The sequence below is a fragment of the Halichoeres trimaculatus genome, unplaced genomic scaffold (genome assembly GCF_033239565.1).
Source record: "Halichoeres trimaculatus isolate MK-OKI-2021-1 unplaced genomic scaffold, fHalTri1.1 fHalTri1_scaffold_9, whole genome shotgun sequence".
Lineage (NCBI taxonomy): Eukaryota > Metazoa > Chordata > Actinopteri > Labriformes > Labridae > Halichoeres > Halichoeres trimaculatus.
In genome coordinates this window covers 5420880-5442913 of record NW_027437188.1, presented here as the reverse complement: position 1 = coordinate 5442913, position 22034 = coordinate 5420880, and the positions used below count along the sequence as shown (strand labels likewise).

At 38.7% G+C, this 22034-nt stretch overlaps 3 protein-coding genes across 3 annotated transcripts; 1 reads left to right on the top strand and 2 right to left on the bottom strand.

The window, feature by feature from the left end:
• The first annotated feature begins 2312 nt into the window (after positions 1-2312).
• LOC141797964 (uncharacterized) lies at positions 2313-7533 on the top strand. The gene is made up of 2 exons (XM_074679686.1): positions 2313-2641; positions 4404-7533. Exon 2 carries the CDS (start codon positions 4418-4420, stop codon positions 5771-5773), a length of 1356 nt encoding a protein of 451 aa, XP_074535787.1. The 5' UTR covers positions 2313-2641; positions 4404-4417; the 3' UTR covers positions 5774-7533.
• A 1886-nt stretch (positions 7534-9419) lies between these two features.
• On the bottom strand, positions 9420-10502 carry pglyrp5 (peptidoglycan recognition protein 5). The gene is given in 4 exon segments (XM_074680077.1): positions 9420-9620; positions 9765-9883; positions 10040-10238; positions 10358-10502. Coding segments are annotated over 4 exon segments (639 nt in total). The 3' UTR covers positions 9420-9444.
• Positions 10503-15357: 4855 nt separating this feature from the next.
• Positions 15358-16936, bottom strand: LOC141798241 (complement C1q and tumor necrosis factor-related protein 9-like). The gene is made up of 3 exons (XM_074680078.1): positions 16904-16936; positions 16630-16677; positions 15358-15839 (listed from the first exon to the last, which is right to left on the bottom strand). Exons 2-3 carry the CDS (start codon positions 16640-16642, stop codon positions 15439-15441), a joined length of 414 nt encoding a protein of 137 aa, XP_074536179.1. The 5' UTR covers positions 16643-16677; positions 16904-16936; the 3' UTR covers positions 15358-15438.
• Between the last annotated feature and the right edge of the window lie 5098 nt (positions 16937-22034).

Below are 22034 nucleotides of genomic sequence, written 5' to 3'. Positions count from 1 at the left end.
GAAGCAGGTCAAGTATCAAGGTGCAAAGCAGTGTTTCAATGGCTAATGGCTAAACTGCCCAAGAGACTGCATCTCACTTTAATCCTCCAACAGTCCTGAGTGACACAACCTGCAAGACCCATGTGGCTCCTGAGCACTGAGCAGGTGTGAGAGGTGATGAGCAGTGAGAGCCTTTTGTGCAGCAAAGAGCAGATTCATGGCCTCGGCTCTGAAGCCCCATAAAGTCGATTAAGTGATCTGGGAGCTTGTGTCACAAACTCTCACCTCGACTCAGGGGAAATCCTGACGGTAACTGCTGTGATAAAACCTGCGAGACACTTGCTTTTAGTGGTTTTAGACGGCTCTGTAAAAGGACAACAAGGTAACAGACCAAGACCCAAAGAACAAACCAGTTTTACAGACTGAACTGTGTTGTTGTTTCTTAAAGTCAGCCTTTAAGTGTCTTAGAGTTAGATTTACAGATACTATCCACAAGCTGTAGGTATAAAAAGAATGTTTTTATTTTATGCAGCACACATCATAAAACAATCTACCTACTTACTTTGGACACCTTGGGTCTTCTGGTTTCCATTTCCTGACCTAAAGTGGTCCCTCATATCAACTCCATCAGAAAAATGTCCCTGCAAGGAAGAATAGGTTTATTGGAATGTCTTTCCTTCTTAAATCCCCTGTCATAGAAATGTAGCCTTTTCTAACAGGTGCAAATAAATAAATAAATGTTTTTATGGAAGCATCAGTTAAGGAAAAAGGAACCTACCCGTCTTAGAGTTATGAACTCAGCTACTTTATTAATTTTCAAACTGTAAGATCTCTTAAGACCCTCTTAAACTTCTGTAATGGTGCAAACACTTTTACAAGGACACAGAAAAATTCATCCATTAGTGTGAGCATATCTGCACCCAAAACAAAAGAATCAGACAATCAAAATAGTAATGATAAAGAGTTAATCTTGGAGTTGAAACCAGGTAAACAGACCAACAGGTGGGCAAATCCAAAGCATGGTGTCCAGTTATCTGGAGTCCAGAGATCCATAAAACTGTGTAAAAGCAGATTGATTAGACAGTAAAAACAGTCACAGACATGTTGCTGAGTGAATTATTATTTGAGAACCTGACAGGGACCAGGTGAAGGTGGACTGGTAAATGAGCCACAACAGTGATTGGTTAATGAGCTACATGGGTGAGCCAATAACAGGACATGAAGGAATCTAAAACAAGATGAAGAGACTGCTATCCACATGCAGAGCACAGAGTTTCGGTTGATAAAGCACATCAGTAAAACCAGTAAAGAAACCCACTAGGATATCTCTGCTTTTGCCTCTGGACAGTCAACTTTCTCAGGTGAAAGAGAGGCTAAGCATGACCTGGTACCACTGGTTCACTTTAACAGAAAACCATGAAAGCAAACATGAAAGTGTTTGATCTGTTCCCACATTTCTTTATAGTTCTGCAATAAAGTCTAAGCAATGGCTGGATTTCCAGCTGATGTTATGAATAGGAGCCATAGATAGGAGCATTTCAAGTAAACAACAAAAACATCTTTGTGCTGGTAAACTAATATCATCCAGCAGGTGGCAGCAATGCAGCAATCACAGATGCAAACCACCAAAAAACCTCATATCCCAGACAAGAAGTCATAATTTCTAGATTTATTTTTTGAACCACCTACCACTACTGGGCACTGTATACTGCTAATTTCACATGTAGTATGTTGTGTAGTTCGACAGTTTTGTTGGTCTGTTTTCTAGTTGGCTCTGAAGGAAGCTGAAGGATATTTTTACCATTATTACAAATGTACAAATTAATCCATGGGTAGAACTTGACATTTTTGACATTAATATGCAATCTGCCCGATACAGCAAAATAAATCAGTGTTGAAGATACAGGAACAATACAATAGCAGATAAGTTATATTAAAGGTAAATGCAATATTAATAAAATTAAGTGAGGATAGAGTGTGTGCCTGGTAAATCTGATGTTTGTGAAATTGGCAAAAATGTTAAACATAATGTTTTAAAGTGTATGGTATGAGACAGAAAGAACTGTTACACAAAAGGGGGTGGGGTGTTATAAATTAAAATAACCTTGGAGTTTGAATATGATATTAGGAGAAGATCTAATCACAGAAATATAAGGCTTTTTTTTCTCTTTCTAAAAGACACAGGTTTATTTCAAAGAATATAACTGACTTTTTCAAGGAGAGACTACAAAATAACCTGAAGTACCCGTCACCCTGTAGTTACACACTGACGTACAGAAGGTGGCGATATTCGCCTGTACAAGTTGGTGGCGAACTGCTAAAAATCTGAAGAAGAAGAAGCAACAACAGCAGACGCAGAAGAAGAAAAGAAGACGAAAAATAAGAAAGTGAACATGAAAATTAATCTAGAGAGGAAGAATTAGTTCACATGATCGAGAGACCCCCGCAGTCAGCTCAGAAAATCCTATCAGAGAGAGACATCAGCGTTTCGTATCGTTTTTCTTTTCGGTGTGAGGAGATCTCCAGATGTCAGGTGACGTATTCGAGGGGTGACTGCTCACTGCTGACCTTATCAGCGTACATAAATACGAAGAGGAGCTCCAGTCCCAATGAAAACCACTGGATGTGATTTTAATACTTGAGATAAAGCTGCACAGAGCAGGTTGGTTTCTGAAAATGTGTGTGATAATGTTTCGGGGAATCGAACCAGTACCTAAGGTTCATAGACGACAGGTGAAGGCTTTGCCACCCTCGCTTGTCATCACTCGATTCTGCAAATCCATCTGCAGGTCAATAAACCACAATTAAGACCAGCACAGGCTGGATATTCACCGAGCTAACAGGCTAACTGTGGTGGGATACATAAAGATGGAGACTTAGCTTTTCCATCTATCAGAGTTATTCAGCTAAACCACAGAAAGGTTCTGTGAGAGAAAAGGTCCAGACTCCAGAACAACACAGTGTGTGTGGTGTACATAGACACACACACACACACACATACGTAAATACATATGACCTGAAGAAGTCCATGAGGTGGTCGTTAATTCGTATTTATGAAACAATCAAAAATGTGTTTTAGTGATTATATATCATCTGATTGATTATTTGGTTAATTTTGACTGTAGAGAGAATGACAGTATGCTGGCTCTATTTTTTTTATTTTATTTTTTTCCTAAAATTTAGTTATTTGTTTATTTATTTATTTATTTATTTTATTTATTTTATTTACTTAAGTTTGTAACTCCCCATTCCTGTAGTTTTGCAGGGAGCTCTCTAAGAAAGAAAAAGTTCTAATTACAGCACTTAACATGTAAGTAAACAGAATTAACATAATCCGTCTAATGTATAAGAGGGGTTGCATTTAAAAGATAGTATTCAAAATAGTTAAATCTGCTTGATCCCTGAACATTAGACAGCAGTGTTGTGTTCCAAGAGGTAAGAATTAACATGACAAAGTCGGTCCACTTTTATTTTCTTAGACTGCACCATTTGTGGGTGTTAGTCTCCCTGACTCCAGCTCGCTTGTCTCTTTGTATTATCGCTCTCTGTATTGCTTTTTTTTTCTTCCCTCTGTCCCCTGCTTCTAAACTTCAAAGGGGACATATCATGCTGATCCGTGATTTAATACTTACATATGATATAATAAATTTAAACACAAGACCTTCAACCCCCTGAATTTTCAAAAAAATGAGATATTGTATTTTTTCTGATATCCTAGAACGAGATTTGATGCCTCTGAAAATAGGTCATTGCCATTTGGCCGCGAGATTTCGACCTTCGTGACGACACGAGGATCCTTTCTTTTTATTGGAGTAATCTGATAAAGCAGCTCCTCCTCTGTGATGTCAGTTAGTCACACAACCGCCACTGAGGGATACACCCACCAAGAGCTGAGTATTAATGTATAAACTATACATGTTACAGTACTGGTTTGACTCACCACACTGAAGCGTCCTGAGATGATCTGTTTGGAGGTGGATTTTCTTCCTCCTGAGCTGCAGAACCGTCTGGGTCTGACTCGGGGTCCAATAAAAAAGGACATATCCTACACTCTGCCATTTTATTAGTGCTATCAATGCCTTACGGTGAAGTTTTGGCAAACAGCAAACTCGCTCGGTCTGCCCCATCCAATATGGCGATTTTGTAAATACTGCCATGCTGCAAAAACCGCCCCCTGGCTCTACCCCCATGATATGTCCCCTTTAATCTGCATGCAGAGCTCTTGTGACTCTCTGTTTGTTGAGATCAATTTCTCAACAAACAGGAGGCTCCTGTAATCACTTGTCCAGTATATGAGGTTGTCATTACAGTTCAGCAGCAGTGCTGAAAATAAAAATCCTGAGTTTCTCTTTGTCTTTCAGATTCGCTTATCCATCAGGATGATGATCTAATATCTCATTAATATTTTTCCCTGTGTCCTGCAGATGTTCAGTCACTAATGATGAAGAGGGGAGAGGAGCTTCCCCCTGAGCATCAGGAGAGGAGCCCCTATCCAGACCAGGAGGATAATGAGTCCCCGCTCATTAAAGAGGAACAGGAGGAACTGTGGATCGGTCAGAGGAGAGGGCAGCTTCATGGACTTAAGGAGACTGAAACCAAGTTCTTGTTCACTTCAGTCCATATAAAGAGTGAAAATGATGAAGAGAATCCTGAGTCCTCACTGCTTCATCAAAGACAAGCTGACCGCATGGACACAGCAGCTGGTGTGGAGGACTGTGGAAAACCAGACCCAGCAAGGAGCTCAGATCCAGAAAGAGATTTACAACCCGAGATTGAGGTTCAGATTGAAGCCTTCTCAGACTCAGGATCAGGGACGGAAGATGAGGAAGATGACTGGAATGAGACCAGAGACTGTCTGGAAAGAACAGAGACTGTAAATTCACACAATTTTTCTGAGACTGGTGAAACCAATCATGTGGTTTATCTCCCAGAAAAGAGACCTTTCAGCTGCTCTGAGTGTGGACAAGGATTTAATCGTAAAGTAGATTTGGGCAGACACACGTTAATTCACACCAAAGAGCAACCTTTCAGCTGCTCTGAGTGTGGGAAAAGATTTAACCAAAAAGGAAATCTGACTGCACATAGGCTTATTCACACTAAAGAAAAACCTTTCAGCTGTTATGAGTGTGGTAATGGATTTAACCGTAAATCAGATTTGGGCAGACACATGTTTGTTCACACCCAGGAAAAACCTTACAGCTGTTCCGAATGTGGTAAAAGATTTAACCGTAAAGGAAGTCTGACTTCACATATGTTTGTTCACTCAGTGGAAAAACCTTACGTCTGCTCTGTGTGTGGGAAAGCATTTGACCAAAAAGGAAATCTGACTGTACATATGCGTGTTCACTCTAAAGAAAAACCATTTGGCTGCTCCGAGTGTGATAAAAGATTTAGCCAAAGAGGAAATCTGATAGCACACATGTTTGTTCATTCAAAAGAAAAACCTTACAGCTGTTCTGAATGTGGAATACGTTTTAAACAAAAAGGAAATCTGACAAGACATATGTACGTTCACTCAAAAGAAAAACCTATTTGTTGTCCTGAATGTGGGAAAGGGTTTAACCGTAGAGAAAATCTGACTTCACATATGTCTGTTCACTCCGATGAAAAACCTTTTAGCTGCTCCGAGTGTGGGAAAGGATACAAACACAAAAAAGATCTTACTTCACATATGGTTTTTCATTCCAAAGAAAAACCTTACAAATGTCTTGAATATGAAGAAGCGTTATACAACGAAGAAAGTCTGACAACACATGATTGTTCATTAATGGAAGACACTACTCAGCTGCTCTGAATGAAGCAGATTCTCTTTACCCCTGTTTCCACCAAGCGGCTCAGCATGTATTTTACAGCATATCCACTGAGTAATCCTGGGACAGATCCCCAAATATGACCTGTCCCACTTTTTGGCACCCTTCCATAGGGGTGCCACACTAAACTGACCTGATCCCAGAAGGTGGAGCTACAACACTACAGACCGTTTGTAGGTTGAAAAAACGTCATTTCCTGTGCGACAGTTGCTGTATTTCTTTTGGTGGCTCACAGCTTTCTCTGAAACAAAGCTTGGCTGTTCTGTGTTTGAAAGAGCCACATGCCAATCACAAAGAGGATGAATTGCTGGACGTCTCCCATTGTTGCTCTTTGTTAGCTGTGTTGTGTTTTTCTTCTTGGTTGGATTTATTAGCAGATACACTGTGTCACACTGCTATTGCACCATGGTATTATGTTACTGATGTGACTATCGGCATCCGTGCCTCCTACCACGAGGGGACACAGTGAGCTGTGGAAACACAAACAGGACCAAGCTTTACCAAGCCAACCCATACCAAACTGTACTGATCTAAACTGGACTGCTTGGTGGAAACGGGGCTATTGTGTTCAGTATTGTAAAGTATGTGTGATTGAAAGTGGGACAAAAGTACAGTGGGGTATTGCAGGCACATGAATTTTTTTTTTCTGTTTTTCAGAGATAACAATCTCATAAAAAGAGGAATTTTTTGAAAAGTTAAAATGGTTAGTTGAGCATGTGTGATGGTGTAACCACTACAAATGAATCATCAATTTTAATCAATTATCAACAGTTTGATGGATGACAAACAACTCTCATAACAGCGGCCTGAAACCAGCTTAAGCATTCAATGCACAAAGCAAAAACTGAGTTAAGAATATCGGCGGTCGCTGGTGTTTCAGTGTCAAGTATGACCCTGTTAACAGGTGATCCTCAGTTGACAATTGCTGACACGTTCAGCTCAGCAGTCAGCAGTTAGCACAGTCACTCTTAACTCCAAAGCATCAGTTGCTCTGTAACAGACAGAACTTGATAGAAGCTGAGTCCATGGTGCGGTATCCTTTCTGGAAATTGAATACAGAATAACTGGACATTTTTATGCTGTTACAGTTTTAATTTGATATTAACTCGTTTAAATTATTGGACCTTAACCCAGCTCAAATGCGTGTGCATGTTTACGTTGACGTAGGTGGTGAGTCCTCTTTTTATGAGACGGTCAGCTCGTAAAATCAGAGAAAACTTTTTTTCCAAGTCAATGCAAAACGCCATTGTACAAAAGTATGTAAAGTATTAAAATAAACTTGTGTGGCTGTAAACATGATACATCTGAACGGTTTCATTTATAAGACAGTTAAGTGTTCCCTTGCAGAGGTGGTTTTAGAGGTTGGGTTTTTAGATTCTTATCTTATTCTCTAATATCTTTTCTTTTGCATCCTTTTAATATTTGGTGGTGTCAGGAGAAAGAGTACGGCAGTTATTGTGTAAGGGTGCAGGACAGATGCTGAAACAGCAGGTGGCACTGCTGATCAACAGAAACACTTCTCAAAACGAGAAACAAATGTTTCATGTCCCTTTCATGATTCCCATTGTTCTATTATCTTTCACTTTTTTGTCTTTCTATTTTTTTTTCTTTAATGTGTCTTTTGTTCTCAAGAACCCCCCCCCCTTTACTTTTAAATACAAGTTGAAAAAACACTACATTTTGTTCCACACAACAGAGAAAAATAAAACTGTAATAAATTTCCCACTATCGTAAATATATATCAAATAAAATGTAATTATTTCCAAAAAAAGCCATAAAAATATATATTTTAAAAATGTTTCAAGCATCACTATTCTTGTGTTTATACATCCGTAAGAAATAAAGCACCAATAAGTTACTTACAATAACCCTTTTTTATTCTGTCTTTTAATAATATTACCTCCAGTAAGTACCTAATCTAAACTTTAGTATCAAAGAAAACAAACAAAAATTTTTCTAAGAGAAAGATCAAAACTACCATGACAATATTTTGAAAGCCTTTAGTTTTCTAAACTTTAAAGATGGACTGATCTCTCTCCCTCACGATTCCCTCTGCTGAAAGAAGAGCTCTGACCATCACAGTTGAAGTTTTAGGTGAGGCATTTTGAGTTACCTGGAGTTCTGCGTTGAGTGGTTCTAAAATTGAGTTCTGATCTTCAACTAAGTCTCAACAATGGACAAACTCTGTAATTGGGAATGTGTTAATGTGGTACATGAGTTTATAAATGAGTTAATTTACAGTTTCAGGTTCATTAAAAAGGTTGGTCAGAATACTGAAATGTAATAAATGGAATAAAAAATGTTGAAATTGTGCTGCCATGAAAAAGTCATTGATACAGACTTTGTAAGGTCATCTGAGGTCAAAGGTTATTACATGACCAGATGTTGGGTCAAAGTGTAATCCTCTGCATATTGTGTATCATTAAAGGAGAGGGAGACATGCAGCTCTGGATCGAGACTTAGTTTTGCACATGGCGCACATGGTAATTGTATTACTTTATCAATGTGTAATATTTTGTTAATACTGCACGAGAAAAAACCACTGCATTGAGTTATTTTGTATTCTGTGTTTGTAGTAGTGCTGTCAGGTGATTTTAAAAAAAGTAATTAATTACAGGATTTGTAACTAATTAATCTAATTAATCGCATTTTAATCTCATATCTGCTAAAGGTCCCCAAATAAGGAATTTGAATTCTAGGACATTACCAAACTGTCAGTGCATGAATAATCAAATGAATACATGAAGAAGAGAAGATTTGTGAATCCACATTTTTTTAACTGGCCAGAATTGAAATGTTCGCTGCTATGCTGCTATCGAGGCGGAGTCTGGTGGAGCTTGTCAATCAAAATCATGCTTTTAAACAACTGTGGGTGACAGCGGTGTGCACTATGGATGAGAACTCAGCATGGATATGAGGAGAAGATGTGAGATGACAGAGACATAGCCAGACGCTGCAAGTCAGAAAAGTTCAGGCAGCTCACACTACAACTGAGGATGTGAGTTGTGGTAGTTCAGAGAGAGAGAGCGGTGTGATCGCGAGAAAAGACAATGGAGATCACGAAGAGGATCGAAGCCCGAGATGAACTTGATTTTTTTTTTAAAGTATGCTTTGTCTGTTTTTTTTGGATCAAAAACAGGAACAGAGACATAAAAGAAGAGAGTCCACTCTTCTGAGGTAGTTTTGGTCTTTACATAGTCATAGGAAAAAATATTATTTGGGTCTTGAAAAATCTTTTAAGATGCTCTGAAAATGGCTGGTAGAATGAGTTAGTCTTGCATTATTTTTATAATGTGTTAATTTTCAGTGTAATAAATTAATCTAATTAACGTGTTACAGTGACAGTCATAGTTTGTAGTTATCACTATGTCGAAGGAAGAATGAGAGATTAAACTCTTCTAAAAGTCATCCATGTAAGGCGTGGTTTTTAAATGCATCGAAGCAGGGTGCAAGCACAGTTTGCTAAAAACAGATTCTACACAAACGATTGTTTGTTTCCATGTTTTTATTTAACACACCATGTAAACATTCAGAGTGCAGGGTGGAAGCAGCACGTGAACCCCAAGGCTAACGACAACCCCAGCCAAAGTGAGTGGCTGGGGGTTTGATGATGTGTCTCTGGACAAAATAGTTGCATCATTGTATGCAGTGAGATTTATTTTGCAGCCCTCAGTTGTGGTAAAGCAGCGTACAGTTTATCTCCTGGACATTCTGTTTGACCCAGATCTCTGTGCCCCAACAAGGTGTACTCTGGGTCCAGTTTGCCTTCTGCAACAGCAAACTGCAGCAGCTGTTTCACTGCCGTGATCGCCTCTGTGCTTGGACTTTCATCTGAAACACAAAAGATTTGATTTTGTCAACAAACTTTGTTGCAGAATTGTTAAAACTGAGGTATTTATGCTTTCCCTGTGTAGATCGCTTTTACTGTTGTCATAACAATAATAATAACAAAAAAGCAAATAGGAGTTAACTTACTGTTGAAATTGCCCATGAAGGCAATCCCTAGTGAGTCATGATTGTTGCCAAAGGTATGTGCCCCAACCACACCCAGGCCACGGCCTTCAAACACTGTGCCATCAGCTCCTACAAGGAAACTGCAAGACGAAAAATACATTTGGGACACTTTAGAACAAAATTATTAAGCAAAAAATTACGCAAAATTATAGACATTTAATTTTACAAACAAAGTCAACTACAACACTGTATGGTCATCAGTAAAGACGTCTGGAACCACAGCTTACACTACTCACTTATATCCAATGTCATCATATTTTTTCGGGGCAGTCATATGCCCCCTCTGAATGCTGAGAAGCTGAGCCACACACTCTTCTACGCCTTTGCACCGTGGGAGGGCTGTGTGGTGTATGATAACTCTTTTTGCTGAGCCTTTCAGAGCCTCCTTGTTCCGGGGAGTAACTGCTCCCCACTTGTCTCTTGAAACAATTGTCACTGAAAAACAATTTTAAGTACACAATAATTTATCCAAAGTAATAGAAAACTTAACTTATAGACTTGTGCCATGGTAATTTCTATATAATATTGCATGAACAGAATCTTCATCACCATACCTTTTTGGTCCATACCTCTGCACAAAGACACCTGTAGTTTCTAAATGATCAGACTTTGCAGCTCTAATATGAAGGAGCCTGTCAGAGGAGGTGTGGTCATGGGAAGTACAGCTTTTGTCTTCTTTGTTGTTCCTTGTGGATGCATGCCTTTGTTATTCACAAACATTGAACTGTAAACTGATGATGTTTGCAACGTATTTATCTACTGTTGCCCAACAGGGTGTTAGGAATATACATGTTTGAGAAAGAAGGAAGTTGAGTTGAGTTGACACCATCAATATTCCACGCTGCGGGTAAAGCTGCGACACCTTTTGTGTGCGGCTGATCAGGCTGGACTGCTTTACAATAAAGTAAAAAGTCACGGGGATTTTGTGACTAAATCTCTTGTGTGTAAGATATAGTAACTGCTCTCGCTGTTGGAGGACACAGGAAGTGGAAAAACCCAGGGATAAGTTAGTAAAAACAACAAGATCAGTTAAGTGTCTGCTGAGCTCCACGGCATTTTAAACAAGTGAAAACAGCAAGACTTGTGACTAGAAAATCATTTTAATTATACAGTTTTTACAACTTGCAGACAAAGTGCAGTCCTTAGCATCCTGTCTATGAAAAGGAAAATATGCTGAAAAGAGACAGAATAGACATTCATGCCGAGACAACAGAGTCTTTACAAACCGACAAATGCAGATGTTTTCCAGACTCTGAGTCTATAACAACTGTTAGGAATGATTTTGCCACTAGAGCAGTTCTTGTATGACAGAATAATTTTATGTCAGATTACGTCAGTGGTTAGGTAGAGACAATATTGCCTTTTATGTATTTTACATTTGATTCAATGTTGGCAGGGTCTGGTGGAAGGGTCTGGTGGAAGAGACACAGAGGCTCCTTTAAAAGGTCATGTGGGAAAGAGGAAGAAAAACATCCCTTGTGGTCTTCCTTTTCAAACTATTGTGTCTTTCACTGTGCGTATCTCAACATAAAAAAGAGAACCTTCAACCGGACAATCTTGAACAGGCTTTACGCAAACCAACCGTAAGAGTTTCATCATATATCCCTGTCTCTGTGTGACCACCTTAACATCCTCTCTAAAACTTTAGGTCAGGAGTTCTTTGACATATTGTAACCTTCTTAAAATAATCGCCTAAGTCTTTTTTTTTTTTTTTAAGAAAATATATTTAAAAATAAAAAAAATCCATACATGAACAAACAAACAAACAAAACATTTTTGTCAAAAAGTGACTTAGATTAGAGGTCTTGAACAGGGGGTCTAAAGCCCCTAGGGGTCTGTGGGGGTACTGCAGGGCAGTATTCATTTTTGGGTTGATAGGGCAATTTTTCACATTTTCAAGGAATTTTTCCAAAATATTTCAATTTTGATATATTATGGTGTGTCATTGTCTTGAAAACACATCAATGGGTACCAAGAGGCCAAATAGATAGATAGATAGATAGATAGATAGATAGATAGATAGATAGATAGATAGATAGATAGATAGATAGATAGATAGATAGATAGATAGATAGATAGATAGATAGATAGAGTTGCTCAACTCACTGTTGAAAGTAAGGCTGTATTCAGACCAGAAAAGTCCTTTGGTCGACTTGTTTTGTCCGGACCAAAAGTGGACTTTTTTTTTTTGTTTGTTTGTTTGGTGCGTTTTGTATTCAGATTGTACTTTTTGCAAGTAGACTATATTCTGTAAACACATCCACATGTGTGACGATAAGTGCTCTCATTGGACAGCACTGACAAAGGGCGGCACACAGAATGCAGACCCGGAAATGGAGGTAAACATGTGTGTTTGTGCTCTTATTAGAGCTGCAAAATCATTTTCAGTTTCAAGAGCAGCTCCTTCAAAGAAGGCTTAACAACACCGTTTACAATTTTGGAACAGCGAAGACGAATGCGCGCAGCAAGGAGACGCTATGCTCTGCGTGTCCTGACCCACAACATGCCAGCAACAGCGTGGCTAAACAGAAGACAGAGGATCAGGTATAAACCAAAGACGGTTAGGTCCAAAAGGCGCATGTATTCTGTAGTTAGTTCAGATGGACCTTGGTTTGTATTCAGACCTGCACCTGAGAACCACGAACCGCACCAGAATTCGTTTGGAAGCGGACCAAGACCACCTAAAAAAGTGGGTCTCAGTCTGGTTGTTTGGTCCGCACCAGGGTTCATTTGTGTCTATTCACACCTGCATGGAAAGTCCGGACCAGCGTGGGAAACGAACCCTGGTCCGTTGAAAGTGGACCAAACAGTCCAGGTCTGAATACGCCCTAAGAAACACTACAATCTTTAAAGTGAAAGGAAAATGATACCAAAAACATGTGGAAACAATAACATGACCCGTTTTTAAAATATTTCATTATCCATCTTTTCATGGAAATGACATATTTCAAATTTTGATGGCACTTAGCTTTTTTATAACTGTTGCATTTCACCATCTATGCCCATCAATTTCTGGTACTTTTGAGAACCAGAAACTAGCTGTGCTCAGTCTGAGGTGATTAGGTGAAAATAAGATTAAAATAAAGCAACAATGACTTTTTCCTAGAAAACAGGTAAATTTACTAAGTTCTGTGAATAGGAGACATTATATCATTTTATGAGCATATAATGTACTCAAGCATAATATTAAAACTATGTCCAGAATGATGTCTCACATCTGTATTTTCCGCTTTGTAAAACTGTTTCCTTAGAGTTAGATGCATTTTAAACATCTACAACAACAGTTCTACAATTTTATTCAGCAGATGCTTTTGTCAAAAACTGACAAACAATACAAGCACAAAACTCGACAGGCGGGAAAAACCTGAGTGCGACAAAGTGTGATGTAAGTGTTAGGAGGAGGCTGGTGGTTGCTCCATGTGGTGAAGATGGCTTAACAAAGAGCCATCAGCACCACTTTAGTAATTAACTTGTCATTTTGGAGCAAGAACAGGGCTGACAGAGGAAGAGACCAGGCATGGCAGGGTACCACACTACCAGAGTAAGGCCAGTCTGATTAAACCTCAACGTCTTTAAATACTGAATTTTCTTCTTCCCCTGAAACAACAGCCATTTTGTTTTTCTTACTGGTCTAATTCTTGTCCTCTAAGATATCTGATGTAAAGTCTGAAAAGGCCCTGGCAAGTTTTGATGATCCTCTCTTTTTATTATTTTCAAGACGTCAACTGGCCCTGCCATCAGTAACTTTCAAGCTGCTGATCCAAGTGTTGTCCAAACAGTTAAATTCTGACTGTTCCTAAAGCAGGCTGAACTGACCATTCTGGTTTTAAAAAAAAAACAGTCAGGATTTATGGAAAGACTTCACATTCAGTCACTGGATGGACTAGTTGTGTAGCAGTCTTAATTTGCTGAACTACAGTATTTGAAAACACGAAGGGCACAGAGCCTGTTGCTGTTGTAACAGTCTTCAATATGAAGGACATGAAGAGACAAAGGCTGAAGCCCTTTATCTGATTTAAAGTGGTTTGAAAAGTGCCAGAGGACTAGTGTTCACAGGATTTGTTGTTCCTTTGCACATACTGCCAAGCTCTTCTTTCTCAGACACGCCCAAATTTGGTTTTAAGTTTATCGCCTTCTTTTCCTAACAGGACATTATGTGTGTTTCAACCTGCCATGAGCACCTTTTGGCTCACTGATTAACCTATCCCACGGCATCAGATCCATCTGATGTAACATGCTTGGCATATCATATTAAGCAATGTCTTGGCCTTCTCTCTCAAACATGTGAAAAGTTGTTTCCTGTATAATTAGTTTGAGATAAACACAAACTGAGGCTCCAGCCACCCGCGACCCTAAACAGGATAAGCGGTATAGAAAATGGATGGATGGATAAACACAAACTGTAGATCAGATGAGCAATCAGAGAAGAATCCCATCCCACAACTGCCTGTTCTAATAAGTCACCTATAACCCAGTGCCTCAAGTCTTAAAACCCAAAGCCTAAAAGAGAGATTGGCAGCAAGAACCAGAACACCACTGTAGATTCCAACACTACGGTGGCCTGGTGGTGTAAGCACCTACTTTTAGTTGTTTTTCGTTAAGTTAGGCCAAGTTGGGCCACACTTTAGAGGGTTAATCATTGGCATCCCAGAGCATCCCCCTCTTAATAAATATTAACAGGATGGTATCCTCAACAGTATGGTATTAAACAGTGAGATTTTTTTTTTTTTTCTCCAACACTGTTTGCTATTTACAGAGATGCTCTAGCTTCAAAGATTATAGCCTCTGAAATTCAGGATCAAATTGTAGGAATTCTGTTATATGCAGATGACCATAGACTGTATATAGAGTGGACAGCGTGGCTCCACCATTTACCATTGTACGGTTTTGAAGCCAAAATACCCCGTCACAGGCGCAGCCATTGAAGCAGTTGTGCAGTGCAGAGGCCAGTCTGATCGAACCTCAACATTGTCTTCAATAAATTTCCTTCCTCCTATTGCCACTTATGTAAGCCTGTCAATAAGTAGAAAAAAATAGCCAATAGTTAATTTTGAGTCGAATTTTTTTTTTTTTTTTTTATTGGCTGAAACTCTTTTTGCTGTTGATTGTTTTTAAACTGCTATATGTTGTAAGTATTGTATGGTTTAAGTGAGAACCGAAGTCTTCCAGTAGTTTGTTTTAGCAGCTGAAAGTCAAAGTCCTTTTGATAAGCTAAAACAGTGAAGTTGAAAACCGTCATATCTTTTAAATTAAAACTAACAGTATGTATGTGCAATATGACTGACAAAAGAAAAAAAGGCCATCAGGGACAAGATTTTTTGTTCTGTGACTTCCAATGTATTTTCTGGGTACTAGAAAGTGACAGATCAGAAAAGCTGCAGAACTCTGATAAAAGTACCTTTTCATTTTTTCCCCCTCTGCAAATCATTCTTGATAGTGATACGTTTGTCTGTAAAAAGCAAACTTGTTTCAAATTCATTTCAGTAAAACCACAAACACATGCACAGGAAAAAATCAACATAAATGCATGAGAGCTGTTTTATCAAAAAAAAAAAAAGTCAACAACTAAAGCTCCTAAAGTGATAATGAAAAGAAAAATCACAGTTGAGAACTCTGACATCTCACTGTTTTGTCATCAACCCAAAATAAACCCAACAAACACAGTGTCATTGTCTTTAGTTGCAAAGATGTCGTTCCTACCAGGCCCCCAGAGATTAACCCAGACCACATCATGTTTCTTCATCTGAATCACACTGCTGATACTGGCCATTTGGCTACATTTATCAGGCAGCGAGGTGTGATAGATAGACACCACTTCCTTCCCATCTTTGAATATAGCACATTCGCCCACTCCAAACACAGACACATGCACAATGAAGTAATAGAGGCCATCTTTAGGACAAGTGAAGATACCAGTCTCAGGGTTGTAGCCGTTTCCTTGATTGATCAACACATTGGCAAACTTCAGGATTCCAGCTTTTTTGGGGTAGCTGTCATCAACATTCAGCTTGGCTGTGAAGGCAACAGGGCCTGTGGCTAAAACATGAAGGTGGCAGAAAGGGTTATTAATCTAGTGAGTATGACTTTCAAAACAAGAACACAGACATGCAAATGTGCTGTCATTGCTGGAACCAATAAGTCCTATAGGAGGAACATTATTTTAATGTGTGTTAACATTAGTCATCACTAAAGACAAAGTGACTTTTAAAATCTTGCCACTTATTTTGACGCAGAAGCTGGCATTCTCACAGTGTGTGACATGTTTAAACTTATTCTCTGATATTCTGGTTCCCGTTGGAACCGTTAAAAAGAATATTGCCACCATCTTGTCCGGCTATGCACTGTATGTCAATGTAATTAATGTACACCATCTGATAGGCCGTATGTTTTTTATTGTTTTTGGATTGATCATCAACACCAAAAATTTATTATTTAAAATATAAGTTATTTAAAGATATTTCTTGAGTATAAGCAAACGTTTTAAAAACTAAAGTATGACACTTAACACCAAAATATATAAATAAATAAAAAGAATTAAAATAAATGAATGACTTTTGAGTTGCCTATCTAAATGATGTCTTAACTATGAATATTGTGTCTATTTCCAAAACGGACCATTCTAATTTAAAATTAAAGAGTCAGGATTGATGGACAGATTTCACATTTATTTATTTATTTATTTATTTATTTATTTATTTATTTTATTATTATTATTATCATTATTATTATTATTATTATTAATAATAATAATAATAATAATAATAATAATAATAATAATAAAAATAATAATATATATAATTTTTTTTTTAAGGGGGGAAAAATGTACCTGAAGTCGCCATGATGACTTGCCTTCTGATGATGTGTCAGTTTGTTTCTGTTAATAACAAGAATAAAAAAGTGAGCCTGATTATATGTTATGTTAGCAGATAAAAAATTAAGTCAGTCAGATGGACCATTTATGTTGCTGTCTTGATGTGCTTTCCCTAAGTAGGTAGTCTATGCCAACTTTGCAAAGAAAATCCTTATCATTCAGTTCCAAGTCAGTCCAGTTTCTTCAGATTTTTGTTAACACACAAAGTTTAGGACACAGAGCCTCTTACCTGTTGCTGTTCTCACAGTTGTCACAGAAGAATATCTCCAATGTGAGGATATTCAGACACAAGCTGAGTTTTATACTGATTCAACCCTAAGAGGGTGTGGTTTCATCACTTCAAGTTTTTAAACATCTTAGTGGAAAAATTTAAGCACATATAGCTGTCCCTTCAATGACCATCAAATGTGCAAATATCAAACTTTATTCTACTTTTTAATTGATGATGATTGGCCACATGAAACCAGAGATGTTATTGTCTCAATTCTGAAAAAAAGCATCATTATGTCAATAAATACAACAGATATTGAGCACTTTTAAACTCCTGGTTTAATACAAAATACTTTTGCAGAAATCTGAGGTCTGACATAGTTCTATGGTCAGTCAGTCAGAGCACTTTGTTACATTGAGCTAACAGTACCAGTTATTTGGTATGGGGCCTGTTTTTGAATATCTTGGGCTTGTATATTTGAAGACATCAAAAGAAATGAAAGAAGTTGAACAGGCTGTAATTTCTGATACATGGGCGTGGTCTTGATGGGTCAAGGCATGTCCACTAAAGGTTCTTGTTTTGTCTCTATAAAACTGAGGCTGTATGGGGCAATGGTCCATTGAATGTAACAATGTTGACTTGGTTTGGTTGTTTATTGAGGTGTTCTGCCAACAGATATGATGGGCAATGACAGCCTACCAAAGAGGGAGTTGCTCGGGAAACCAGAGATAATGGTTAAGCCTCTTGAGGTGTTGCTGGCCAAACTGAATGAAACATAACTGATGGGAGGTGCCCACATGGCATCTCTTGATATCCTGGCTCTTGCTGTCTATCTGGCCTCTATCACTTTGCACTGTAGGTTTCTGTGTATGGGCGTGGTCAGTGTGCCATATTCAAAGGTGGAGGGAGTATGGTGTCTCTGTAGCATACCTCGCTGCTAGATAAGTGGAGCCAAAGGACCAGTGTCGTGTGATTATGATAAAGAAACATGATGAAGTCTGGGTTGATCTCTAGGGGCCTGACAGAAATGAAATTGCTACCAAATACATTGGCCCTAATTTGTCCAACGTGTGTACGACCAAAAAAGGGATGTACACTTATCAGGGCGGTTTCTAGCTTTGTGGGGGGCCCTGTACAAGTTGCTGTTTGAGGGCCTCTAGTTTGTCAAACTATGATTGAGAGATTCCTAAATATTAAGATCAGGTGTTGGCAACTGAAATTAAAAAAAGACCCACTCACAGAAAATGTACACAGAATACATATATATATATATATATATATATATATATATATATATATATATATATATATATATATATATATATATATATATATATATATATATATATATATATATATACACACTCACTGGCCACTTTATTAGGCACACCTGTCCAACTGCTTGTTAACGCAAAATTCTAATCAGCCAATCAGATGTCAGCAACTTAATGCATTTAGGCATGTAGACATGGTCAAGATGATCTGCAACAGTTCAAACTGCGCATCAGAATGAGGAAGAAAGGTGATTTAAGAGACTTTGAACGTGACATGGTTGTTGGTACCAGTCGGGTCGCAGTATTTCAGAAACTGCTGATCTACTGGGATTTTAACCCACAACCATCTCTAGGGTTTACAGAGAATGGTCCAAAAAAGAGAAAATATCCAGTGAGCAGCAGTTCTGTGGGCCAAAATGTCTTGTTGATACCAGAGGTCAGAGGAGAATGGACAGACTGGTTGAAGCTGATAGAAAGGCAACAGTAACTCAAATAACCACTGGTTACAACCGAGATTTGCAGAAGAGCATCTCTGAACACACAACACGTCCAACCTTGAGGCAGATGGGCTACAGCAGCAGAGGACCACACCGGGTGACCCTCCTGTCAGCTAAGAACAGGAAACTGAGGCTACAATTCACACAGCAACACCAAAGCTGGACAATAGAAGATTGGAAAAACGTTTCCTGGTCTGATGAGTCTGGATTTCTGCTCCAGATTCAGATGGTCGGGTCAGAATTTGGCTTCAACAACATGAAAGCATGGATCCATCCTGCCTTGTATCAATGGTTCAGGCTGCTGCTGCTGGTGTAATGGTGTGGGGGATATTTTCTTGGCTCACTTTGGGCCCCTTAGTACTAACTGAGCATGGTTTAAAGTCCACAGCCTACCTGAGTATTGTTGCTGACCATGTCCATCCCTTTATGAGCACAGTGTACCCATCTTCTGATGGCTACTTCCAGCAGGATAACGCTCCATATCGTAAAGCTGGAAGCATCTCAGACTGGTTTCTTCAACATGACAATGAGTTCACTGTACTCAAATGTCCTCCACAGTCCCCAGATCTCAATCCAATAGAGCTCCTTTGGGATGAGGTGGAACAGGAGATTCTCATCATGAATGTTCAGCCGACAAATCTGCAGCAACTGTGTGATGCTATCATGTCAATATGGACCAAACTCTTTGAGAAATGTTTCCAGTACCTTGTTGAATCTATGCCATGGAGGATTAAGGCACTTCTGAAGGCAAAAGGGGGTCCAACCCGGTACTAGCAATGTGTACCAAATAAAGTGGCCGATGAGTGTGTGTGGGTTTGTACACATTGTTATGTTTGACAATTACCAGTAGGCTACTTGTGAATTAAGATTGGTTAAAAAAAAGATTGTTAACTACACATCATTTATGAAACTGAGGATATCAACGACAAATTGCAGTATGGAGCCAATCAAATTTATTCCAGCAGGGCAGAAAATTGGACAAAGGAAATGGAAGAAGAAAAACAGTTTTAGGATAAAGGTAAGCCATTTGTTTGTGATATTAGGTAAATGGCGGATGTGTGACGCCATGTTTTTAGCAAGTTTGTTTATTATTGTCCTGGTAGCTAGCTCAACTAGCCTTGAATAAGGATAGCTGGCTAGGATTTATGTGCTAATAAGGCTTTGGCGTTTGCTTCATTAAAGGCTAGCTGAAATAAAATAAACATGTCAGGCTGTCCTTCCTTCCTTCATTTCTTGAATGACTGCCTGAAGAGAATGACATCAGACCTGTTTTGTCAGATAACAGCGGGGAGGGTGTGTTGTAGTGCGGATGCTTGCCAAGTCATCACCCAGTGAAAGTTGTCTGTCAGATATTTGGCACTAAACATTACTCTGTAATTACTTAGAAGTCATTTATGAAGTTTGCTGTGTATTTTACAGGTATATGTGCAACTGCTCTATAACTAAAACTAATTATTTATCATTATTTAAGTGACTTTGATTTGATGACTCTGTTGAGTCATCCAAGTTCCATCACTTTGGGTAAAATATGTAAATAAATGCAGAAACCTTTTAAAATGACAACTTGGGTACATGCTTTAAAGGGAAACTGTATATTCCAATGATTTATATAAAAACAGATTCTTTCTGTAAAGTGCAACATCACTACAATTATGTAATAGGACTATTTGCTTATGATCTGGTTTTCCTGGTAACCCAAGGAGCTTTGTGTCTGCAGGAGCAGTTCTTAAATATTTCAGAGGCACTGTGGCAGAGGGGTCTTCAGAACCAGGGAAGCCCTGAGTATGGCCTGCACTCTGCCTGGCCCAACAAAAAGAGAAAAAAAATTGTATTAAGATGATAGAGAGGAAACAGGGAACTTAAAGCTAGGACAAGGTTTTGGCTTAGACTGGTATCATCCCGACCAGGCTACGCTGTGTGCTCTGCTGCATGAGAGGAGCAAATCCTCTCATGCAGCAGAGCACACAGCCACATCCAGGATCTACTAACTTGTCCGAACTACCTTGTCTGGCATTTCTTGTACTGTTTTTTGCAAATTATGTCCACTCATCCTCATTTCCTTAAGTAGTAGAACCTTCTAAACCAGGGATCTCAGGCTCGTGCCAGGGAGGGCCAAGAGGCTGCAGGTTTTCTTTCCAACCAAAAACTCCACCTGCTGATTTCACTGGTGGCGTTTTTAGTTGGGAAGAAAACCTGCAGCCTCTTGGCCCTCCATGGCACGAGTTTGAGATCCCTGTTCTAAACCCTGCTTCTACCGGACCAACCCCCGCTTAACTACTTAGTTGTTCCATTGCTGGGGCCAAATCCACTTTTCAGTTTCAAAACTCCTCCTTCAGTAAGTCCTCCCATAGCGCTGTCAGCTCAATGTAATAAACTACACCAACTGGCTGACTTAAAGTCATACTTGTCTTTAAAGCACTTTTGTTACATTTAAACACAAATGTGCAAGAAACTTTCTGAATTTTCCAAAACTAAAACTAAAATTAGCGCAGTTAAATTGATTCTAATGAATACCACAAACTCAGCCAAATGAAAGAATAACAAAATTGATCTTAAGTGGTGCGATAAAAATGAATAATTGTAATAATGCGGTACCTCTTAAAGAGTTAAAATTTAAGTTTGCCCTTAAATATGGTGGCCAGTGGGTGTCAGACGATTGGCAAAAGCCACAACAGGAATGCAAGAGCAAAAACACAAATGCAAACACCACAACACAACAAAAGTACAGCTACAACAGAAGTTACAGGGGTAAGTTTTCCCAACCGACACAGAAAGTCGCAAGAGTAAGTCAATGATCCATAATAAATAAATTTTTGTAGGGCTCTAATCTTGTAATATCCTTCATAGCGCTTTTATGTTTTTGTTCACCAAAAAAAATGTCATCTCATATTTAGCTTTATGAATCAAAAACGTTAGCATTAGAGCTATATTTATCATAGCTGAAGGTATAAGGTTATGATTTGGCACAATACAAATAAAGATTGATTGATAAAAGAAAACAATAATTTACTTACTCTCACAACTTTTCTGTGTCCATTAGGAAAACTGTCCTCTTAACTTCTGTTGTGGTTGCACTTCCGTTGTGTTGTGGCTTTAGCATTTGTGTTGTAGCTTTTGCATTCATGCTGTTGCTTTTGCAAACCGGCTCACACCTACAGCCACTGTTCTTAAAAACACCCAGAGAGCTTGCCATCTTCCAGAGCTTTGAGGCATAGACACAAAAAGCTCCCTGACTGACTCCTTGGCTTGTTAGAGAGAAATTTCAAAGGAAAGCATTCAAGGGTCTTTGTGATCGAGCTGGAGTATGAAATTAAACAAGATTTGCAATATATGGAAGACTAAGGCCTTTTAGAGCTTTAAAACCAGGAACTTTAAAAT